General features: G+C 36.1%; 1 protein-coding gene across 4 annotated transcripts in view; it reads right to left on the reverse strand.

Moving 5' to 3' along the window:
• The window catches only part of FRMD4A (FERM domain containing 4A), a 1,911,200-nt gene that overhangs the window by 691,190 nt on the left and 1,197,556 nt on the right, over window positions 1–22,454 (reverse strand). For all 4 annotated transcript variants that reach the window (XM_044087941.1, XM_044087942.1, XM_044087944.1 and 1 more), the window contains exon 11: window positions 2,048–2,134. In XM_044087941.1, coding sequence (XP_043943876.1) covers window positions 2,048–2,134 — 87 coding nt within the window. The remainder of the gene's footprint in view (window positions 1–2,047; window positions 2,135–22,454) is intronic.

The following is a 22,454-nucleotide window of genomic DNA, read 5'->3' on the forward strand; positions in this document are numbered from 1 at the left end:
GGTGTGCTCTTAAGGGACATTGTGCTTGATGCAGAGAGCTGCATCTGGAAATACTGTGCGTATCTATTTTTGTTGCAAGTGAACATCCCTCACTGGTGAGGATTCAAGCTCCTTGATTACTGACCCAGAGGAGGGGATGTCACAGACCTAGCTACTACTTAACAGTAAATGATAAAGGGAATACCAAGTTCTATCTACATTTTTTTAAAGTTAAGGTTAAATGCTATCAAAATAGCAGCGCACACAAAGAATGAGCTAACCATAGTGAATAACAGGAGCTAAATATTATTGTCAACTATTACCCTACTATCTACCAACAAGCAATACTAATTTGGACAGGAGAGGAGTGGCAACATGAAAATCCTAAAAGTTAAAAGAAAACCTCTTACTGATTTAGACTTCCCTCAAGATATGCATCTGGATGCTTCAGGTGGCAAACAAGATCTGGGGTACTAAGGTGGAGTGGAAGGAATTATGGTTAGGAGAGGAGTCACATCCCTGGAGCTGAAGCTACAGAAAAGGTGCTGAGGTCAGATCCGGTAACCTAAATGTTGAATCAGATGAAAATATACAACATCGGATCTAATGTTTTGTAGTATTTCCTGAATGAGATGGAAACAAACTCCATGTTTTGGCTTAAGCAGTTACATGCTATAGTATTCCAATGCATTGCACACTAATGCAAAAGTCAAAGTATCACACACATTTCTAACCTCGACTTCTACAGAGATTAATGCATTTTAATGCTTTTATAGTCTCAAAATTGCTATTGACCTATATATGAGCTTAACTTATAAAAAAGTATAAACAATAATTTAGTAATGGCAATTTTGCACTGTGCAAACACTTGTTCACTCGAATACAATTAACCACAATCTTTCCTACCCCTGAGCCACTTTATTGCTTATCTTGCCACTCTGGAGAGTCCAAGAGAACTGTTATACATCACTGACCACTCACACTTGAAGTAAAGTGCAGAAAAATGCACCAAGTCCTCAATGGCCCTGTTCGATAAGATCCCCTGCCTATTCTCCAGCTGATTCAGTCACACAAATGTGCTGTCGTGCAGGTTTTAGACCACTTGTACCTATAATGTTATTTTTATATATATATATATATATATATATATATATATATATATATATACTGAGCATGTACCCAGATGTAAATGCCCTCTATACCGCAATCAGGTTGCACTGGAACTCAAAAATGCTGACGGCTAGCATCTTCACCAATAAGATTCAACAACGCAGTTAGTGCAATCTCTATATGCTGTCATTAACAAAACATCCCTGCTTCTCCTCAAATCATGACATAAACCTAAAAAAAAAGCTGTGTGTGTAATGATTTTGTAACTGCCACTACAAATGTCAGGGATAAAGGAGGGCGGCATCTTAAATGTATACAAAATCCATTACGCTTTCCCTTCTGTGAATCACTTTGAAGTATGCTAAAAGCCTAAGAATGCCAGCAATACAATGTAATTTTTTTCTGTTGGTGACCGATATTCATACACAACACATTTATCAAAACAGAAAATTACGTAAAGATTGGTGATATATATATATATATATATATATATATACACACATCTACACATATATATATATTTTATTTTAATATTTCACCTTTCTTCTTTTATACTAGAATACCACTAACTCCTACAGTAAACTTCAGGATGATTACAGGATTATGAAGATAATGTCACCAACTATAATTAGTAATAAGAAGCCCATCTGAGTGAACACACACAAAATTTGTCAGAAATTGACTGATGTCCTTTAAAATACAACCCAATGTTAAAACCTACAACTCTAAAGCACTTTAATGACAGTATTTACTCATACGTACATAGTCACACAAAAAACTAATGTACAAACAAGACGTGTTTTAAAGGGTGCCAAGTGATTGGCTTAAATATGATGTTACTGTTATAGTTGCATTGGATAAAGTTCCTATTCCCACTTAGAATGCTTGTTTACAGGCAACAGACAACTGGAGAAAAATGAAAACTGCCAGTTAGCTGATAAAAAGAAAAAGCACTTACTTTCCTAGGTTTTACTTTATCGTGATAATCATATTGAAAAATTCCTTTGTAACTTAGTCCTAGCCACCAAGGGATGCCTTGTTTGTCCTGTTGGGTTAGAAAAACTCTGTTTAACCATCTGTTGTATTACACTGTTTTCAGGAAGAATATTAGTAACTTATCAGTTTTACAGTTTTATTTATAATTGGCTTGTGCTCCGAAATATTAAAATTAATTTGTTAAACTGTATGTCGCACACTCCTTTCTTCTTGTTACAATGCAATGACATAAAAAAAAAAAAAAAAAAAAGAGTATGTATATCTATAAAGTACTTAATATTATAGCAGATCTTTGAGGAGAGGTCACTGTAATGGTAATGCAATACATTAAAATGTATTCACTTCTATGTCTTTCTTCTCAGTAGTGGCATATTCCCATTTGAGGACCCAGGGGCTGGTGTTGTACCCTGCTTATGTACTGACATAGGTGGTGCATGGCACCTTTATATACTGTGCTACGTTCATTATTCTCTGTTTCTTTTAAGACAGTGTAACTGTATACTACAGTAAATGCACATAAGCAGAACAACTTTACAAATGTGGAACAAAGATTAAAACCAAAACTAACATGATTACAATACCTTTGAATCGAGACACACAGATGTACAATTTACTGTTTAATGAAAGAACACAAACCTGCCTTTGCAGGTGAACACGTTTCCACTAACATTTAAAGGAATACAAAAACAAGGCAAGATATAAAATGAGCCACTCTGTTGCAAAATAAGAAAGAAAAGTATAATGGCCAGTGACACCAATTAAACAAGTGGCAAAGGTACTGCACGAGGTATCAAAAGTGTAATCTTTTCCGCTAAAAGACCCAAAATCTTCTTCTTTTGGCTTTTTCCCGGTTAGGGGTCGCCACAGGAGATCACCTGTCCGCTCATGATTGGCAGTGGAGTTTTACAGTGTTGAGTTGCCAGCCCAGCACCCAACCTTCCACAGAAGGCACACACACACACACACACGCACACTTATGGCCAATTTAGTGTGTCCAATCCACCTACAGCATGTTTTTGGGATGTGGGAGGAAACCGGAGCACCCGGAAGAAACCCACATGACCACAGGGAGGACATGCAGACTCCACACAGAAGGCACTCCAGCCAAGATCGAACCAGGGAACCTCTTGCTGTGAGGTGACAACGCTAACCGCTGCACCACCGTGGCCGCCCTGCTAAAAGACCTGAAATACAATATAAAAATATGGAAAGAATGCAGCTAAAACTACTATCAAACTGAAGACAACATGTGCTCTTTATCCATGTGCAATAGGAAAAGGAAAATCTAAATGAAGAGGAAAATCAAATTCGACTGCAGTGGGAAACGTCTATAAATGCTTTATGAAAATTAATGTGTAAATGCAGTGCAACAGTGCACATGAGTTTTCATGCTAGTTACAAAGCTATATGATTCCATTTAGGGATGTGAAGGCCAAATAATTGTTTACACCATTAGAAAAAGGTATAACAATTCTATATCTTATCATTTAGTCTGTATATCAAATCATGGCATTTGTACTGAATGATATGACAAAGGTATTATTTATTTTATATGTTTATTTACCAGCGTAGTGCACAGAGTACATTGGCCCAGTTACTGACACAGCCTGGGTAAATTCAATCACAATTAACAACTCTGCGAAAGAAATTTCACAGAAATGAACAGATGATGGAGAACAATAACTGTGTAAATTCCACAAGTACAAACAAATATACTATTTACAAACATGAGTTTGAGTCCAGTTGGTACCAGTTTTTCAAGATGATGATGATGAGGAGGAGGAAGAAGAAACTGGGTTGTTGACAAGTTGTAGTAAATCAAGTTGCATAATGTGGCCACTGTGAAAATCTACAATTGGCTTGTTTGAAGAGATATTTTAAGCAGCTATTTGAATCTGGATTAAGTAATGTGGTCTTTTAGGTAGAATGGAAGAAATTCCCAGAGTGCGCTAAAGTTGAAAATGAATGGTTGATGCAATGTAGTTTAATTACTGGAGCGTGATTGGGGATATCTTCCAAAGTTGTAGGATGAGTTCTACACACTGAATTTTGCTGCAAGGTGGGAGGGAGAAGAATGCTTCAGGATGTAGTAGTTTGAAACTAAGTGAGCCCAGTAAGAAGTCTGCTCTGTGCTCGACTGTTAGCCATTTGGTTTATTAAGACAGTAAGAGTGATATTCGTGACTGGGAGAAGTATGTTACGAATCAAAGCATTTTATTTGTGATGGTCGGTAGGATGGATGTGTTTTTGATAGAAGCTGCAACTAAGACAGGCAGGTCGTATTCAATATGAGCTAAAAAGACTCTTGTCCATGGCAGCTTAATTGTCTGGTAAGGTAAGGGATTTTCTCTTAGTTCAGAAAAGTAGAGAGTTAACTTAATTTTCAAAGTTGTATAGAAAAAAAACAGAAATGAAGGGCGATGTCTAACCGCATACAAGGTATCTGAAGGATGCTGGCATTTCAATAAATGAAATAAATATATTTCATACAAAGTAGAACTCCATCTGTTTAAAACTTAGTAATCTGTGTTTCTGGATTACTTGAGTTCTGTCCCTCAGTAAAAGTAAACCGCAACCACAAGCGTGAGTAGCATTTTAATTTCATTTTCTAGCATTGGATTTTGTACAATAGCAAGTAAAATGAGAGAGAAGTGAAAGTGCGAAGAATGTGTGAAAGATGATCTAATTACCTGATGGTATAAAATATTCTGATTCATAGAAATTTCAGAATACCAGGCAACACACCCAGGCTGCTTCTTATGGTGTTCCACACCACTCCACCACCTTTCAAAGTAATATAATCTCATTCACAAGAGTTGCACATGGCAGCATATCTAACCTTAAAGAATGTGGGTTGTGATCACATCTGCAAATAAATAAAATGTGCTGCTGGCATACTTGGGGCAGAAGTAAGAAGAGGAGAAAACACGCTTTTTTTGACTCTATAAAGAATAATGGTACTACAGGAAATGTAAGATGTACTGAGGAATTGTTATTTATTGTATTTGAACATTTCACCAGGACTACTGGCAAATTTAAATAAATACTACACTAACAAAACAAATTCAGTTTCCAAACACAGTAAAAAAGACAAATAGTGAATCAAGAAATTAATTGAAATTGGACTATCTATTTGTGCAATATACCTTTGTTCCTCTTTTGTTAAAACGGAACTACACATTTAAAACAACTGAAAAGTGACAAATAAGCACATTTAATCACTTTAAAACATGTCACTTATACAAAATTCTGTCAAATCCTTACAACCAATAAAATCATTACTACTCTGTAGTCATTTATAAACGTAAAATACACTCAAAATAATGTATAAATTTCACATACTTAATTCACTGTATTCCTATTATGAAATCAATAAAAAATCAAACAAAAAGTCAACCAATTCAGTTATGTTAACCTCCAAAATTAGTAAATCATAATATATCTGCCCGGGACAATACATTTGCCATAGAGATCTTGTCATTTAATCCAGGAGACTGTGTAGCGTTGAGTAAAATTTGCCACTGCGCTTCCCTATATTCAAGACAGAAAGACCAATTGTCTATCTTTATGTTGCTATCCACCTTTTCCAATACACAAAAAATGATTTTTTTTTAATTTTTCGGTCTCCAGAATGTTTACTTAATGCGTTAGTGTAATCTTTTTTTCTTAATTGCATATGTGTGCTGATAGTTTCTAGTCCAAACCAACAATTCTGCCCTAAGGAATTTGAGACTTGCATTTTAATTCAGTGGAAGAGAATTTAGATTTAACACAGCTGTTAGCTGTACTGACTCAACTGTTGACTAAAATTCTTTATGAGCTGTACATAACACCTTCGCCACAGTGGTGCATTATGTGCACAAGTGCCAAATTCATTCCTACTCCCTCTAGTACTTGTAAGCGGCTGTACCTTGTTATGTTGTATCACAGTGCAGCAGAGAACAACTAGATACAAACACAAGCTTTATACACACTTGTATGCAATATATCCTTTGCTGTGGCTGTGCTCTGCCATCATGCCTGATATCCCAGCTATTATGGAAGACAGTGCATTACCATAATATAGTAATGAGGGGAACTGGTGCTTTGCTAGCTCAAACTACAGGAAGACCACCAACTTCACTGCGTTTACCGATGTTACAAGATTGCCTGAACCACAGAGAACTCTGCTGCCAACAGGGATTTCTTACTGTGCCATGAAGGTCGTTACTTTTTCCGCCAGTGCCAATATACAGCTTAGCAATATATACAAAGCAACATATTAGGAGGGAAGGTGATTGCTACACTGCCACTAGCACCACCACTGGACTGCATGCAAGAGCTATTTCACAGATAAACTTCGCAGACAATAGTGGAAGTGATCAAAAGTGGTGAAGCAGTCATGTTTAAAGTGCAACACAAACACAATGAAATGCTATAGGCACGTTAAGTTGGTCAAAATTTTAAATTTTAACTTCAGTAGCCTGCAAACAAGGTTGAGGTATGATCACTGCTGGCAACAATATAGGTTCAAAAAAAAATCTTGAATAAATACATATTTCACTGGCATCAATGCTGGGAGAAGGTCGAAAAACAGATAGCATATCACTGTTATCCAAAATCATCAAAATCACTGTGACAACCTCAAGAAATCATGTCAAAGACTGACAACGGTTGTAACTTGTAGTGGAAAACCATTCCCTTCGTCCTACTGAGTTCCATACATGTGTCAAGTATCAGATGCCTGATGCTTACACAAAATATTCTTCATCAGGTCTTTGTTCCTAGTCCTAACATATTTTCCAAATTGATAATTCAAGACTATTTTTAAGGTTCAACCCATTTTGTTGTGTTTTATTGTGTTTAACAATTCCAAACATGGTGCACATTTTAAACTTCTATCAGCAACTAGTCTTGCCCCTCTTCCACCCTTCTTTATTAAACATCTACACTCCCCACAATTCGCCTTCGTCTTCATCTGATTACAAATTTATTGCTCCCATTCACTTTCACATCACTATTATGTAAATCCCATTGTCCAAATATTTAACTTTGATGAAACTTCTGAAACTTCTTAATGTACTCTTTTTCATTTCCCTAATTTTGTAATCAACCAACAAAACCATATGCAATCAAAAAATTTACATAGGGTACAAGTCCAGGACATCAAAGTTCCCTCCTTTTCCTAATCATTTTGCATCTAAAACTTTCCTGTCTCAAATTCCTCAGCTCCTTCCTAGATCCCCACGTCCTGCTCTTAGGGACTCTGACCTAAGGACAATAAATTCCCTTGTTCACGGTCATACTGACCTTCCTTTGAATTTTACTGAGGCTACCATTACATTATTTATTCCTTTTGTTGTTGGCTGTTACCTAGAATCCAATCTTTTAGTGATGGCCTTTTTTCCATTATCACGATGAGGTAAAATTAATGCTTTAACATACTTAGGCCTGTCCATATTTCCCCAGCCTAACAGCTCATCATCCTTTGTCACCCTAAGCTCCTTCTCTAGTATACCACTAATTATTTTACTGTACTTCTTCAATAAAGTTTCTCAGACCTTCACATGTCTAGAACATACGGTCATGTGTCCCTCCATCTTTATGACACCTCCAACATGTAACATTACCCAAGGTAAAAAACATTTTCTGAAGTCTAGATGGGGTGGAGAAATACTTACGTGGACAATTCCACCCAAATATCCTGAATTTCCTAGACTTTGTTGCTAATCTATGAGCCAGACATGTTTCTCTGCACTGCATGTCTGAAAACTCCCTTCTATAATCTTATGGACCATTGTGCCCAACTGCCGATTATCCCCATACCTCTCAATTCTCCAGATTTTTGCAGAATGTCCAGATTTCTGCCTCATATTTTTTGGTCTGTTCCTCATAAAATCTGTGGATTTCTGGCAAATCATTGAAGACTGAAATCACTAAATAATGACCAGCATTTGAGTTTCAAACTACATATCCTTTAGAAAATGCACACTGACACAAAACATGTTATTCTATCAACTTTCTAAGCTGATAAGAACAATACTTAAAATGTGTCCCTATTTTGGGCCTTTGTCCCCCCCTTTTAGGCTTTTCCCAGATTTCTTGCATTAAGAGGTTGCGCTATGATTACCCAGAAACTCTATTTCTCTTACCGCATAGTACGCATTTGAGAATAAACATTCTTGTCCTTTTGAGTGAGATTCACAAATATTCCTTCATGCATCCAGAGTTGTTACTGTTTTTGTTTTCTCTCTCATTGCTGACTACTTTAAGGTGGAGATAAGTTGTCAGCAGAAGAAAACAATTACTCTTCTAATTCTTTTCTGAGGGAAGTGCAAAAATTTAAAGCTAATTTGGCAAGCAGCTCAGTGAAAACTATAGTTTGAAATTATGGAGAGTGAATAGGAGAGGCAGCTGTCTCCCTAGCAGCCTTAATACTTCAGTGCATTTAATAGAACAGTGTACATTTTAGTTTTAAAGACAGCCAGTACATTTTTTCTGTAGGGCTGAAAGTTAACGTTTTCTGAAAGTATACATGCTGGTTTTGACATCTAGGAGAAAAGAGATGAGAAAAGAATATACAGCAAAATCAGTGCAAGTGGAAACGCAGGCTGTAAGTGACCTTAATTTTATGTTAGGTAATGCCTGTGGGTGCAGATGTTGATTCAGGGGAAGTTTCCTATCTGGAGGGTTAAACTTAATTTTTTGAAGACGTACATAGTTTTGCATTTTTGTTCTAAGTTAATAGGGGACAGGGCATTTTGCAAATTCTTGAAAAATGTGATATAGGTTCAAATAGAGATAAGAAAGAACTGTATAAAAGATTAGCCTGCCAAATATTACTGGGTGCATGTAAGACAAAAGTTGGAAATATAAATTTAAAAAAAGTCATGTATAATAGGCGAGAACAATAGCATTTTATCATAATGGCTAGGCTATCCATATTATCTTGGAATATACATAGCCTTACAGGTATAGACAAAGGAAAGAGTGATGAATTATATTATGAAATGCATATTGTAAATAGCAATGCTGTAAGAGACGAATTTGGAAAGAAGTGAACATATGAATCTGACAAAAAAAAAAGGATTTCAGGAAGGATATTCAGCAGTACATTAGGGGAAAAAAAAACAGAAGTAACAACACTGAGTGGCAGAAGGGCTCCAATACTGATAGAAAACATGAAAAAGATGGTAGATTTGTGGTAGTAAGTGACTAATGGCAAGGAAAAGGATTGCACTGGCATGTATTTATATGAAGCGTAAGAATATTTTAGTAATAACAACCAGCTTTCAGTAGGAATATTATTTCTAGATAGGAACTGGAACTTGATTTGCAATAGTGAGGATGTAGCTAGGGGAGTTAGAAAAGAAAATATAATAAAGGAGGGTAGCCTTCTAAAGAAATTTATGAAACTATTTGGTATGGAAGATGTGAATTCACTTTTAGGAACTTGGGCAGAATTTACATATTATTCCCAAAGGTAAAATAACTGGGCTAGACTAGATAGAAATATTTCTCAAGAATAGGTGCAGTTAATAGAAAGCTTCGAGACACATCCAATAACTATTACAAATCATGCACCAATAAATCTATGACAAAAAAGTAGGGCAATGAAGTAAAAATGAGACACTGGTACTTTCCCACCCACCTGTTAAAAAGAAAAGAATCTTAGAATTGGGTAGTGGAAATGATTTGTGAGTTATTAGAGCAGATAGAAATGTATTCAGAAGTGATAGCTAGTGAGTGGGATAAAATGAAGTTTAAAAATAGGATAGAAACAATAAAGAAAGATACAGTTAAAAAGTAATACAAATTATTTAGAGGGGATAACAAAGGTTAAAGGATTACAGAATAAGGGGAATTTCACAGAACAAGAAAAGGAACATCTTCAATGTACTACAGAGAAAATAAGGGAGCAATTGGAAAATATGCATCAGTGTGGAAGACTACTGTTAAGCAATAATTTTTTTATAACACACCAAAAAGTGAATACACCACTGCATGATTGTAAGAACCGGCACCTTTACTGCACTTACAACATTAAAAACAAATACAGCAACTAAGCGCTTTCACCTGTATTACATTTAGGCATCATCAGAGTCTAAAGTACATAGTAAAACAACCAGCATTTATAGAAAATAGACTCACATGTAATTTCCTGTCCATTAAAATTCATCTCCTAATACTATACTGAATTAAGAACATGTCAGCCTAAAATGTATAATATAATATTACAAAAACGCTAATAACTGCAAGTATTAAAAGATTGTCAAGCCATCATTATGTAATATCTAAATACATTTCGCCGTTTGCTTCAAAATACTTGAGATTGAAATACTGTCATTAATTCCCAGCTTTGTTTTGGCATTCAGCCTCATATCAACAATAAAACATATGTTTTAATTGTTTTTAATATTGAAAGTGTAATAAAGGTGCCGGTTCTTATGATCGTATGGTAGTTTAGTCACTTTTTGGTTTATTAATTTGTGTGGAGGATGTGGTGAGAGGCATTTTGGTTCTTATTTTTATAACCACTCTAGAGCACAAAAACAGAAAGGAGAAAGAGCTGTGGGCCAACTTAGGCAGCCCATAAAATGAAAAGTAACCAGGGTCCTGCAGAGGTACAAGAGATCTTTCAGAAATTTTACTGAAATCTGTATAAAGCAGAGAAATGTAGAAATCAAGAAAGAGAACAAATTAATATATTTATAGAAGACTTAATTACGCCAAGATGGGTGAGTGCTCAACAACAGTTAAGATAGGAGGAAATGAGATAAAAAACAGTGATGTATAATCAATATGCAGGAAAGTCTCCGGGAACAGATAGTATTCCTGTGGAAATATTGATGTTAGTAGAGAAAGAAGAGAGAAAAATCTGGAAGGTTTTGTTTAACAGTATTTTAAAAAGAGGGGAAGCACCAACATCTTTGAAGAAAGCTGTGACAGCTACTTTACCCAATGACGGTACAGACTCAGCTTCATACAGACCCATTTCAATTTTAAACCATGATTATACAGGGTTTATGTCTACACTAACTAAAAGACTGGAAAAGGTGTTGCCAAAATTAATATATAGGAATCAAAGTGGAGGGCAGGCAACCATTTGACAATTTTAATAGAACAATGATGATCGAAAGGGAAGCAGAATGAAATAAAATACTACTGTTGTTGGTGGGTCTTGATGCAAAGAAAACATTCGACAGAGTAAGCAGAGATTTTATGAGTAGGCAAATGTAAGCATTTCCATTCCTTGATACAATAATAAAGGTTAAGTAGGAAGATATATGTAGAATCAGAACCAAGAATTAATGTGGGAGGGTTCCTCTCTGATAAGTAGCGTTTGAATATAGGAAACAGGTGGGCATGTCCTCTTCCCCCCTTTGTTTATACTTGGAGCCACTGACCAAAAAAAAACAACAGACTCAGAAATCCAAGTATACAACTTGTATGGTAATCAAGAAAATTTGGCTTTCTTTTCAGATGATATTATTTTGCACCTGATAAATCTAGAAAAGAACATCTCAGTGCTGTGGAACATTTTGAGACAATTTCAAGTCTTTTTGGGATATAAAATTGAAAGATAAAACAAAGGCTATAGCCGTAAATTATGTACCCACACACAAATTGGTTCAGCAATATCTGTACAGGGAGACAATAAGATAATGTATTTAGAGTATTGATTAAAAATGTTTCTGTTATAGCAGCTAAGGATATGTGGGAAGAGGCTAAGCAAAACGTAATATAAAAACTGAGAAACTGTATGCTCTTGTTTATGGATATGGACAGTAAGATGCAAACAGTGAAAATGCTTTACCCCCTTTAGTTTTATATACAGGCCATGCATATTTCTATCAACTATAGGAGAAGTTGTGAACAATAATAAAGGATTGAAGGAATTTATCTGGGAGGGGAAGTCGGCAAGAGTTAAGTGGGATAATTTGATCCTTCCAATAGAACAAGGTGGTTTAAGATTGTCTGACTTGAAGGGATAATTTAAGGTGATTCAAGACTGCCTGTCTTGAAAGAATATTTCTGAGCTACACAGCTGAGGGTAATAAACACAACACAAGCAGAAAGTCAGAATTCAAAGTTGAAAGGGATTATGACAAAGCAAGTGGGGAAGTTCAAGAAATACGGAGAGGGTGGGATTTTGGATGTAAATCTTTAAGAAGAATAACAATAACCATACAGAATATGAAGAACAGAAAGGCATAATAATGTGGCAAGACTGTTGCACTGAAGACTGTGCAAACATAATATTGAAGTAGCTGAAAAACTGGAAACATAAGCCACAAAGCATCATACAAAAAGACAAAGTCTACATCACATGGGATCACCATTACCAACAGTTCAAAAGATAGATGCGAAGAAAACCAGACATAGTGGTCCATGAAAAGAAGACAAAAGTAGCATTAATCAATGCAATCGCTACAGTGACTACAGTATCTTGCATACAGGGAGAGACAAAGTCATAAAATATCAGGATTTCCAGGCAGAAATGAGATAAATGTGGAAGAAAGATACTCAGTTCCAATAGTGGTAGGAGCAACCGGTCTTATAAAAAGAATCTACAATCGTATTTAGATGCGTTACTAATACATGTAACTCTGTATGAACTACCGAAGGAGTCATTACTAGGCACATTGCGGGTGCTGCAAAGAGCACTACTGGCTGACATCAAAGATTGAAATAATACTAATTTCATGAACTTTAATCATACTTTGACGTGAGAATGGGGGTACATTCCAGTCATGGTATTTGAAACCCAAAAGATTTGGAAAAATTAAAAATATATTATATTCATAAAAGTAGCAGAACGTATTCTATGAACTAAGCTAGCACGAGAATGGAGAAAGGAGACTTTAAATAGGTATGACTGCTCTGATAGAGTTTTTAGTCAAATCTGAGACAGAAGCTGCTGTTAAAATGTGAATAATTCTAGAACATATAAAATATTGCATGATATTGCCAAGATATAGCAAGACCTCATTGTAATGTTTTTGACTGCCATGTTGTTAGAGACAAAAGAAATGGAAGTGTGATCTAAATGGAATATGTGGGAACAATATACACAGAACAATGTTTAGGAAGAGAAGGAAGAGTGAAGTTTAATGGGAGGCAGGAATTGAGGAATTTATTCAATGTTGGAGTGAAAGACAGTTGTTTTGAAAAAGGGAAACATATATACAGTGTATAATGCACGGAAAATGTTAATACTGTTAGGTTATCTTCTCTTTTCATGTATGCGTGTCTAAGTCGTAAATGACAATTTAAGTTAGGTGTTTATATTTAAAAAAAATACTTGTAAAATACTGTGCATTCTCTATGCATGGTGCATTTGCCATTTCAGCAATGATTGCTGATACAACCATTTTATGATTAGATGCTTATACAATACTAATAAAACAGTCTCAAGTCAAGACAATCAGTGTTTACATTTAGTTACCAGTAACTTGCCATGTGTTAAGCATGCAACTCTAAGTATTACAATCAGCTCTGCTACTCGGTCTTAATCCCATGTTTGATTTAACATCGCTCATCAATCAAAAAAACTGTTAAACACACAAATTAACTATATGCCAGTAATTTCAAAAAGATGAACAGACATTGGAAAACAATACTGGCAGGAATTACATAGATATGAACAAGCAAAGGTAGTAGTTACAAACATGAGTCCAGTTGGGTATCGATTTTTGAACAGAGGATATGGAAAAAGAGACTGAGCTGTTGAGAGGTTGGAGTAAGCGCAGTTAGGCAATGTGTCCAGTGTGAAAGGTTACACTGGCATGTGTTATGAATTATCTGAATCTGTAGCATGAAATGTGGTCTTTTAGGCAGAATGGTAAGGATTCCCATGGGGTGGTAAAGTTGAAAATGCATGATAGGTGCAATGTAGTTTAATTATTACGTCCTGAGCAGTGTGTCATGAATGGAAATGTCATCTGAGGGTGCAGGAAGGGCTTTTCACACTGAGTTTTGCTGCATGGGAGGATTCTTCAAAATGCAGAGTTTAAAACTAAGTGAGCCAAGTAAGAGGTCTCTTCTATGCTTGATTTGTAGACATTTGGATTTTGAGCGTAACACAGTGTTATTCAAATCTGGGGAAGTTTGTGATGAAATTGTTTTTTTTTATTATCTGTAGGATGGATGAGCTGCAGCTAAGATGGACAAGCCATATTCAAGTGGAGCTAAAAAGACTCCCTTGTTTACAGCAGCTCCAGCTGGTTTGGTAGGTAAGGGGAAATTTTTCTAGCCGAGAAAGTATGGAATAACTTTTTTTTTTTTTTTTTTGCTACATGAATTCAGAAATGAATGGTTTCATCTATCCAAATACGTTTGCTATATGGGTTCAGAAATGAGTGGTTTTGTCTATCCAAATACATAGATATTTGAAGGATGTTGAAATTTTAATAAACTTTTTTTAGTTCTTTTTTCTCCCCTTACTGTCATTCTAACAGTCTTCCCAGTCCGCATTGTCCTTCTTAGGGTGTACCAGCACTCTAATTCACTCCCTTCTCTAATGTCCGAATTGAACCAGTTCAGTGAAGATTATAAGGGTGTCGATGGGTGTGGGCTGTGACCTACCCTCTTTACTCCCTCCTTCTTCCCCCTCCTCTGTGGTTTTTCTAATGAAGTTCAGGGTGGACGTTCAATGGAAACATGAGACATTTTGCTCTGTCTTCCCCACCTATTCCCCCCTTTTAAGTCACACATTCTGATAGCATCACCAGACTACCGATGAAGGGACATATTTTATACTGAAATATCAAACATATCTGCGTGAAAGTTTTAATTCTAAAACTAATTATTAGGTCTTTGTTTAAAGGGTCTTTCAGTAAGCATATGCATTAATTTAAACCATTAAAGAACCTAATTGGGGATTAACTGATATTTAATGAAGTTATATACAACAGCTATTTTTGTGGGATTCTGCTTCTGCATTACAGGCGTTAGACCAGAAGGCCAGGAAGTTTTACTTGTACATAAAAAGTTTTAAATTTTAAAAAGATAGAGGAGTTCTTTTCCACCTATTTGGGATTTTCTTCCATGAGCACATCTGTTTCATCAGGGAATGCCTTATTCTTGTATCTTTCTCTCCCAATTTTTCTAAACTCCTTTGATTGATTCTTATAGTTATTCTGCAACATTTTATATGCTCTACTAATTATCCTTTTTAACACCTAGTTCTGTTCTAGATTCAACTAAAAACTATACCAGAATAGGACTTTCATGTAGGCTTCCCTCATCTCTTTTTCTCTTTGCCTATACACCGATATCAATCCCTAGTAGGTTAGTGCAGACTCTACCATGCAGTCCAAACATCTTCTTGGCTTCATCCCACGCTATTACAGTTCCCTCTCTAGTTGTTGGCTTCATCCCACTCTATTACAGTTCCCTCTCTAGTTGTTGGCTTCATCCCACGCTATTACAGTTCCCTCTCTAGTTGTTGGCTTCATCCCACGCTATTACAGTTCCCTCTCTAGTTGTTGGCTTCATCCCACTCTATTACAGTTCCCTCTCTAGTTGTTTGCTCCTAATACATTTGTTCCTTTGCCAGTTTTCTCCAGTAAATTACAGACCTTCTTACCTATTTTACGTATCCCTACTTCCAGTCATTTCTATTGTCAAAATCTCTTTTTGCCATTCCCATGCTGACTTGGTCCTTAGAATACTTTCTGCAACTTTAACAATATAATATTCTGTATGGTGGTGTTATTCTCCTTAAGGATCTGCATCCAAAATCTTGCTCTCTGCTTATTCTTTGACCCTCCTTCCCTCAGTTTTCATCACCACTCATTTCCACTTTGAATTACAATCTTCTGCTCATGTTATGTATATGAGCCTTAACTGAGTAGCTCTAAAACATTCATACAAATTAGGTAATCCTAAACCACCTCGTTCTGTGGGGAGGATCAACTAATTTTACTTATCTCTCACCTTTTTCACCTCCCAAAATAAATTCTTTAAACACTTTATTATTGTCCAGAACTTCTTCTCTGGATGATAAAAATATGCCTGAACTGAATCAAGTGTTCCCAACTTTTCATTTTCTATTATCTTTTGCTTAGTCTCTTCCTATATATACTTAGCTGTAATACCATCTTTTTTTATTCATACATCTTAAATACTTTCTTATTGTATCCCAAGAAATACCAATTAATGTGTGGGTACATAATGTATCACTATAGTTTATATTTTAGCTTTCTTAATTTTATATCCTGAAAAGACTTAAAATGATCTCAAAATGTTTTAGAATGCAAAACTGTCTTTTCTGTTTTTATCAACAACAAAATATCCTAATTTGTAAATAAAACCAACCTTTTTTATTACCATACTAATTGTATCCTCTAATTTCTGAATTTCTTATTGTGTTTGTTGTTTGCGGTACATTTACAGAAAGTGCCAATGAGGAAAGTAGACACCCCTGCCTGGTTCCTCTGCTTAAACACAACTTGACAGAATGTAACCCCTCTCACCTTAATTCTTGCCTCCGATCTTCCTAATTAACCCCAGTATTGCATCATGGAATGCAAGTGCTTCCACTGCCTTCCTCAAAATCCCTGCTTACTCCGTCAAATGTTTTTTGTGCATCAAAACCCACCAACTGCAGCAGTACAGTCTTACTTTGTTTTCCTCTGATCATCATTGTTCTACTAATGTGAAATATTTGCCTCTACTCCATAAAACCACACTGATCTATATCAGTTTTGCCATTCTCTTAGTACAGACAAACCAGTTATAATCATAGTATAAAACTGAAATTAACTGATATGAAAGCTGGGTCTGTCAGGTCTTTACCCTCTTTGGGTATTCAGAGTCATCATGGATTTCTTACAAGATGCTGGTACTTAACCTCCTTTTAAAATACTATAAAGAAAACCTTACGTATCTTTATCACTTTCTTCCCTAACTTTCAATAATCTACAACAATGCCATCTATTCCTAGACTTCCCTGTAGATTGGTTATAAATCACTGTTTATATCTCATCTTCTCCTAACTTAACTATTAGCTGTAGAGCCTTATCTTCCTCTCATCTTGGCATAATTAAGTCTACAAGAAAAAGCTCAAATGGAAATATTTATGGGTTTCCACATTCCTCTGCTTTTTGCAAATGTTCATAACATTTTTGAAATATCTCTCATATCCCTATAGGGTCTCTGGGTATTTTTCTTGACACAGACTCTATATTTTGGCAGCAACCCTTTCTACTTTCTGTTGCCTAAGTCATGCTAAAAGTTTTTATACTTCGGAACTATTCTCAAAAATTGTTTCAAAACTCATGCATATTATCCAGGCACACCCTTATTTTCTCTTTAGCACTCTGCATTTCTACCTCTTCTTGCTCTGAGATTCCCTTTATTCTGCAATACTTCAACCTTTGTCAGTTCCTCTAATTACTATTACTTAACTGTATCTTTTTCCATTTTATTTTTCCCCTACTTTTAAACTTCATTTTCTTTTTATTTCACTCATTAGCCATCCATTCGAAATAAATGAATGCCTTCTGTAATAACTCTCAAATAATCCATTCTAAAGAAATGCCTACCTTCTGTAATAACTCTCACAATTTCCACTACCCATTCCCTAAATTACTCTCTTTTTAACTGATTAGGAAAGTGCCAGTGTCTCGTTATCTTCCCTTCTCTGATGCATTTTCACTACTAAAAATCAAGTTTCATATAAATAGCATTCCCTGCAAGCTGATTATACTCCACCAAAACAGCTGTTATGGAGCTTAAGAAAATTTGGGGAGAACTCAATGCATGTCAGCATAATCCTCCTAGCTTACTAATAAGGCCCTTACTACCATCATTGTTTTTCCCTATTCTGTCAACACCGAAGCCTCTCTAGCGATCAGTATTACTACTCTCCTTTTCCTTTGTCCCTGACATTCTGCTGGATATCCATCCTGAAATCCATTCTCTGTCAATGTCGCATGCTCTTTCCATCCAAATTTGTCTCTTGCAACATTGCTATTTGCACCTTACATTTCTTAACATAATTCAATACGTTTTCCTTTTTGTCTATATCTAAGATAATATGGATAATGCAGTCATTATGGCAGAAAGGTATTACTCACACCTAATATACTTTTCAAAAGAGCTGTTCTGTACATTTCCAACTTTTGTCTTGCATGCTGTACACACTGTTGGGTAGGCTGATCTTCTATACAGTAGCTTCTTATCATATCTGTCTGAACCTACAGTAGACTTCCTCTTATCTGGCCTCTCTTTAACTGGCCTCCTCTTTAACCAGCCATCAAATTTCTGCTATACTCCTAGCAAAAGACAACAGAGACCACCACCACTTCCACATCCTTTGGGCTAAATAATGACAGACATTTGAGTTTTAGAATTCATATTCATTAGAAAAATGCATACTAATACAAATCATGTTATTCAAGCTGATTTATAACCTATAAATATTATTTTGTATGTTTTTTCTGATTAACCAGCCATTCATTTATACAGCATAAGGTCCGGTGTCCCAGCAAGACTGGATAAGAGGGAGTCTACTATATGTCACATTTTTCAATACCTTTTTCCTTCAATGAAAGCCCTCAAAAAAAAAAAAAAAAAAAAAAATAATATAAATATATATATATATATATATATATATATATATACGTATACACACACACATGGTTACATTTGAAAACATCGAACTGCTGAAATATCGAAGACCATATAGTCGAGACCATATGATTGATATTTCAGAAGGTAGATCTTTTCAAATTGTAAAAAAAAAAAAAAAACCAAGACGTTGTTACTACGGGGGGGAGCCCCCCTGCACCCCCCCTACTTAAATATACCAACTCTGACATTGCGCTACAGCAGGGAATAGCAAAACTTCCCATTCCGCGCTGTACTGTCAGTGTAGCGCAATCTCAGAGTTGGTATATTTAAATAGGGGGGGTGTGGGGGGCACAAGCCCCCCTTGCAGTAACGTCTTCTTGTTTTTTTACAATTTGAAAAGATCGATGATCTGAAATATCAATCATATGGTCTTCGATATTTCAGCAGTTCAATGTTTTTAAATGTAACCATCCATATACATATATGTTTCTCTCTCTCTCTCTCTCTCTCTCTATATATATATATATATATATATATGTGCGTGTGTGTGTGTTTGTGTGTGTATATATATATATATATATATATATATATATATATATGTGTGTGTGTATATATATATATATATATATATATATATATATATATACACACATATATATATATATATATATATATATATATATACACACATACTTACATATACACACATTTTTTTCAGAACCCCCCCATCACCTATTATAAACACGCAAGACTATGTACATTTTTAATAAATGAAGTTTAATCCTCCAAAGTAGATAAAGTTGCCCCAAATCAGTTGTTGCACCTACAAGGTATTACCTCATAAATTATAGATACCCATAACAAACCACATGTTACAGCTTGTGTTCCCCACTTATATTGATTGTTCTCTGTGCTCTTATCCCTATTGCCATCCCAAATGCGAAAGACATAGTATGCTTTCAGAAAACATTAACTTTTAGCCAAAAGAAAAAGTCTTTCTTTCTTAAAATAAAACTTAACTAGGTGTTGTTCAAGGCTGCTGGGGAGGGTACTATTTCTTAGCTGCTTACCCCAATTTCAGACTGTTAATTTTTCACTGAACTGCTTTCCAGTGTACCTTTCCTCTCAGCAATTACTGCTCAGATCTCTTCTAACCAATTGTTTGCACCATCAGACAGCTTTTCTCCAAGTAAAAGTGGTCAGCAATGAGGAAAAAATAAACTCTGCAGATGCTTGAAGGAATTTTTGTAGGTTACTCTTAAAACACAATGGACAGACGACTTCTGGGCAGCTGCCTTCAACTGCAGAATTAATGCCTCCCAATCAGAGCATTTGCTAATGGAAAAAAAATCATTTTGTCTTATTCTTTAATCCTATTGTCTTAAAAAAAACTGTCCATAACTCAATCTAGGGACCTCAACCCAAACATTCACCATTGTAAAAATTATCTTACTTAAAAATATAATCATTAAAAGTTTACACCCTTCTCTCCACCTAGCAACCCAATATCTACTATTAACCTAAACTTGTTTTTATTCAGCCTTTAACATGCTACAGTGTAAAGCCTATATTTGTGTATGAGTGTGTGTGTGTATATATATATATATATATATATATATATATATATATATATATATATATATATATATAATGTGTGTGTGTGTGTGTATATATATATATATATATATATATATATATATAAAATGTGTGTATATTACCTGCTTCTTAGATACTTTCTGTTGATGATTAACCAGTATTTCCGGTGTAGCCCAGCTCTATTCGCCCTCGCTATGCTTGGGCTCACTTCCCTCTCTTACCCTACCCCCATTCCCACCCACTTCCATTTTCTTTCCATATATACTGTCCAAACACACCCCTTCCTAATTGCACAACCTAGCAACATCCACTTCCTCCCAATAACCACTCCTACTTAAAGACACCCACACTTTAATCACATCACTTCCCTTTTCAACTATCCTCCTCTATCCCATCTTGTCTCTACACTCCTCAAACCTCACAATATATGACAATGTACCACAACATACCACAATATACCATTTCACTTCTTAACCTTCTCACAGTCTCAACCTCTTGTCACACTAACCCCTCTCACCCACATATACATTCTACCACCACAACCACCCCTACTAAGACTAATACCTTTCATTCTCTTATAATCTCCCCATCTCTATACATTTTCTCCACCTGCCTTCTTAAATTTACTACACTTCAGTACACTCCTCTCTCCTGCAAACCAAAACCAAAGCACTACAATTTTTACATACTGCTTGCTCCACTTAACATATCCACTAGTAATTTACTTCTTTCTGGAGACATTCAATCCAGCCCTGTCCCCCTATTCCATCCTCCCAACTCCACACTCAATACCTCTTCCTCCAATTCCCCCTCCATTCTTCAACCACACATTCCCCATCCTCTCACCTCTTCTCCTAAAAACCTATCTAATCTCTAAACATCCAAAGCCTTGTTAACAAAATCATTGAACTTTGGCTAACGAAGTTCGCAGATGACTGCAAACTAGGAGCCATAAACTCCAAAAGATGTGGACATCCTACAAAAGGGCCTTGCTGAGACAAATGCCTGGTGTCAAACCCATGGCCTCAAGCTCAATGCCAAAAAGTGTATTGTCATTCCCTTTGGTAAAAACTCAGTACCCATGAACTACCACATAGGTGGTAGTCTAACACCGAAAGTGTGATAAGAGACCTTGGGACACAGGTGGACAGTAGTCTCTCCTTTGATAATCACATTGCCACAGTAGTCAGGAAATCCTTCTATGTGGCACACCTCATCACAAAAGGTTTCTCATCCAGGAAAAAAAGAGGTCATTTTTCTCCTCTACTCGTCACTCATTGGACCCATTATAGAGTACAATGCCCCTTTTGGTATGTACCTCACAAGACATCTACAACAATTGGAAAGGCCACGGAAATACCTCACAAAGAGGATTACCAGCCTCAAAGAGATGCCCTATGCAGACCGTCTCAAAAAACTGCAGCTTTACTCTGTTGCATATCGCCTACTCAGAGGCGATCCCTGCCTAACACACAAAGCTATGTCAAACCCAGAGCTTTTAGACATGCTCCACTTAAAGAAATCCCAATCCCTATGAGCTACATGCTCTAGGGACCTAAACCTCATCACCACAATAAACAGAACATGCTGGAGGGATAGATTCCTGTCCCAGAGACTTCCCATACTCTGGAACAAACTACCTATCTATATCAAGCAAAGCTCCACATTAGCACTCTTCAAGAAAAATCTTGATGATTGGATGGGAGATAGGAAATTCACCCCGGGGATCACTTTTGTGGCACAGGAAAATAATTTTCTTGGGTGGCGAAAGCCAGGGTACCTTTGGCTAGGCTTATATAGGCCCTAGGGCCAACAGCCTAGTACCTACCTATGAACCTATGAACTCCACACACTTGGAGATAGCCCATACCTCCCCACACATTCTAACCTTATCTGAAATCTGGTTAAAACCTAATATCACTAACAATGAAATGCTATCACCTGGTTATAACATCTACTGTACAGACAGATTCTCAAAAAAGGTGGCATTGCCATCCTCTACTCAAACTCAACCTCTCACCTGTAACCATTCTATTCTCAATTTCCACCCTGCTGACTACATGTCCTGAACTGCCACCTAAACTCACACAAGAAATTTGCCATAGTCTCCATATATATCCCTTCAGGAAATAATATTCTGACCCTTGAGTATATTTCTGTCCTGGCCATGCCACAATATATCCTAAGAAACTGTTATACTTGGAGACGGCAAT

This window comes from Protopterus annectens, chromosome 11.part0 (genome assembly GCF_019279795.1).
Source record: "Protopterus annectens isolate FY-2018-M chromosome 11.part0, PAN1.0, whole genome shotgun sequence".
NCBI classification, from domain to species: domain Eukaryota; kingdom Metazoa; phylum Chordata; order Ceratodontiformes; family Protopteridae; genus Protopterus; species Protopterus annectens.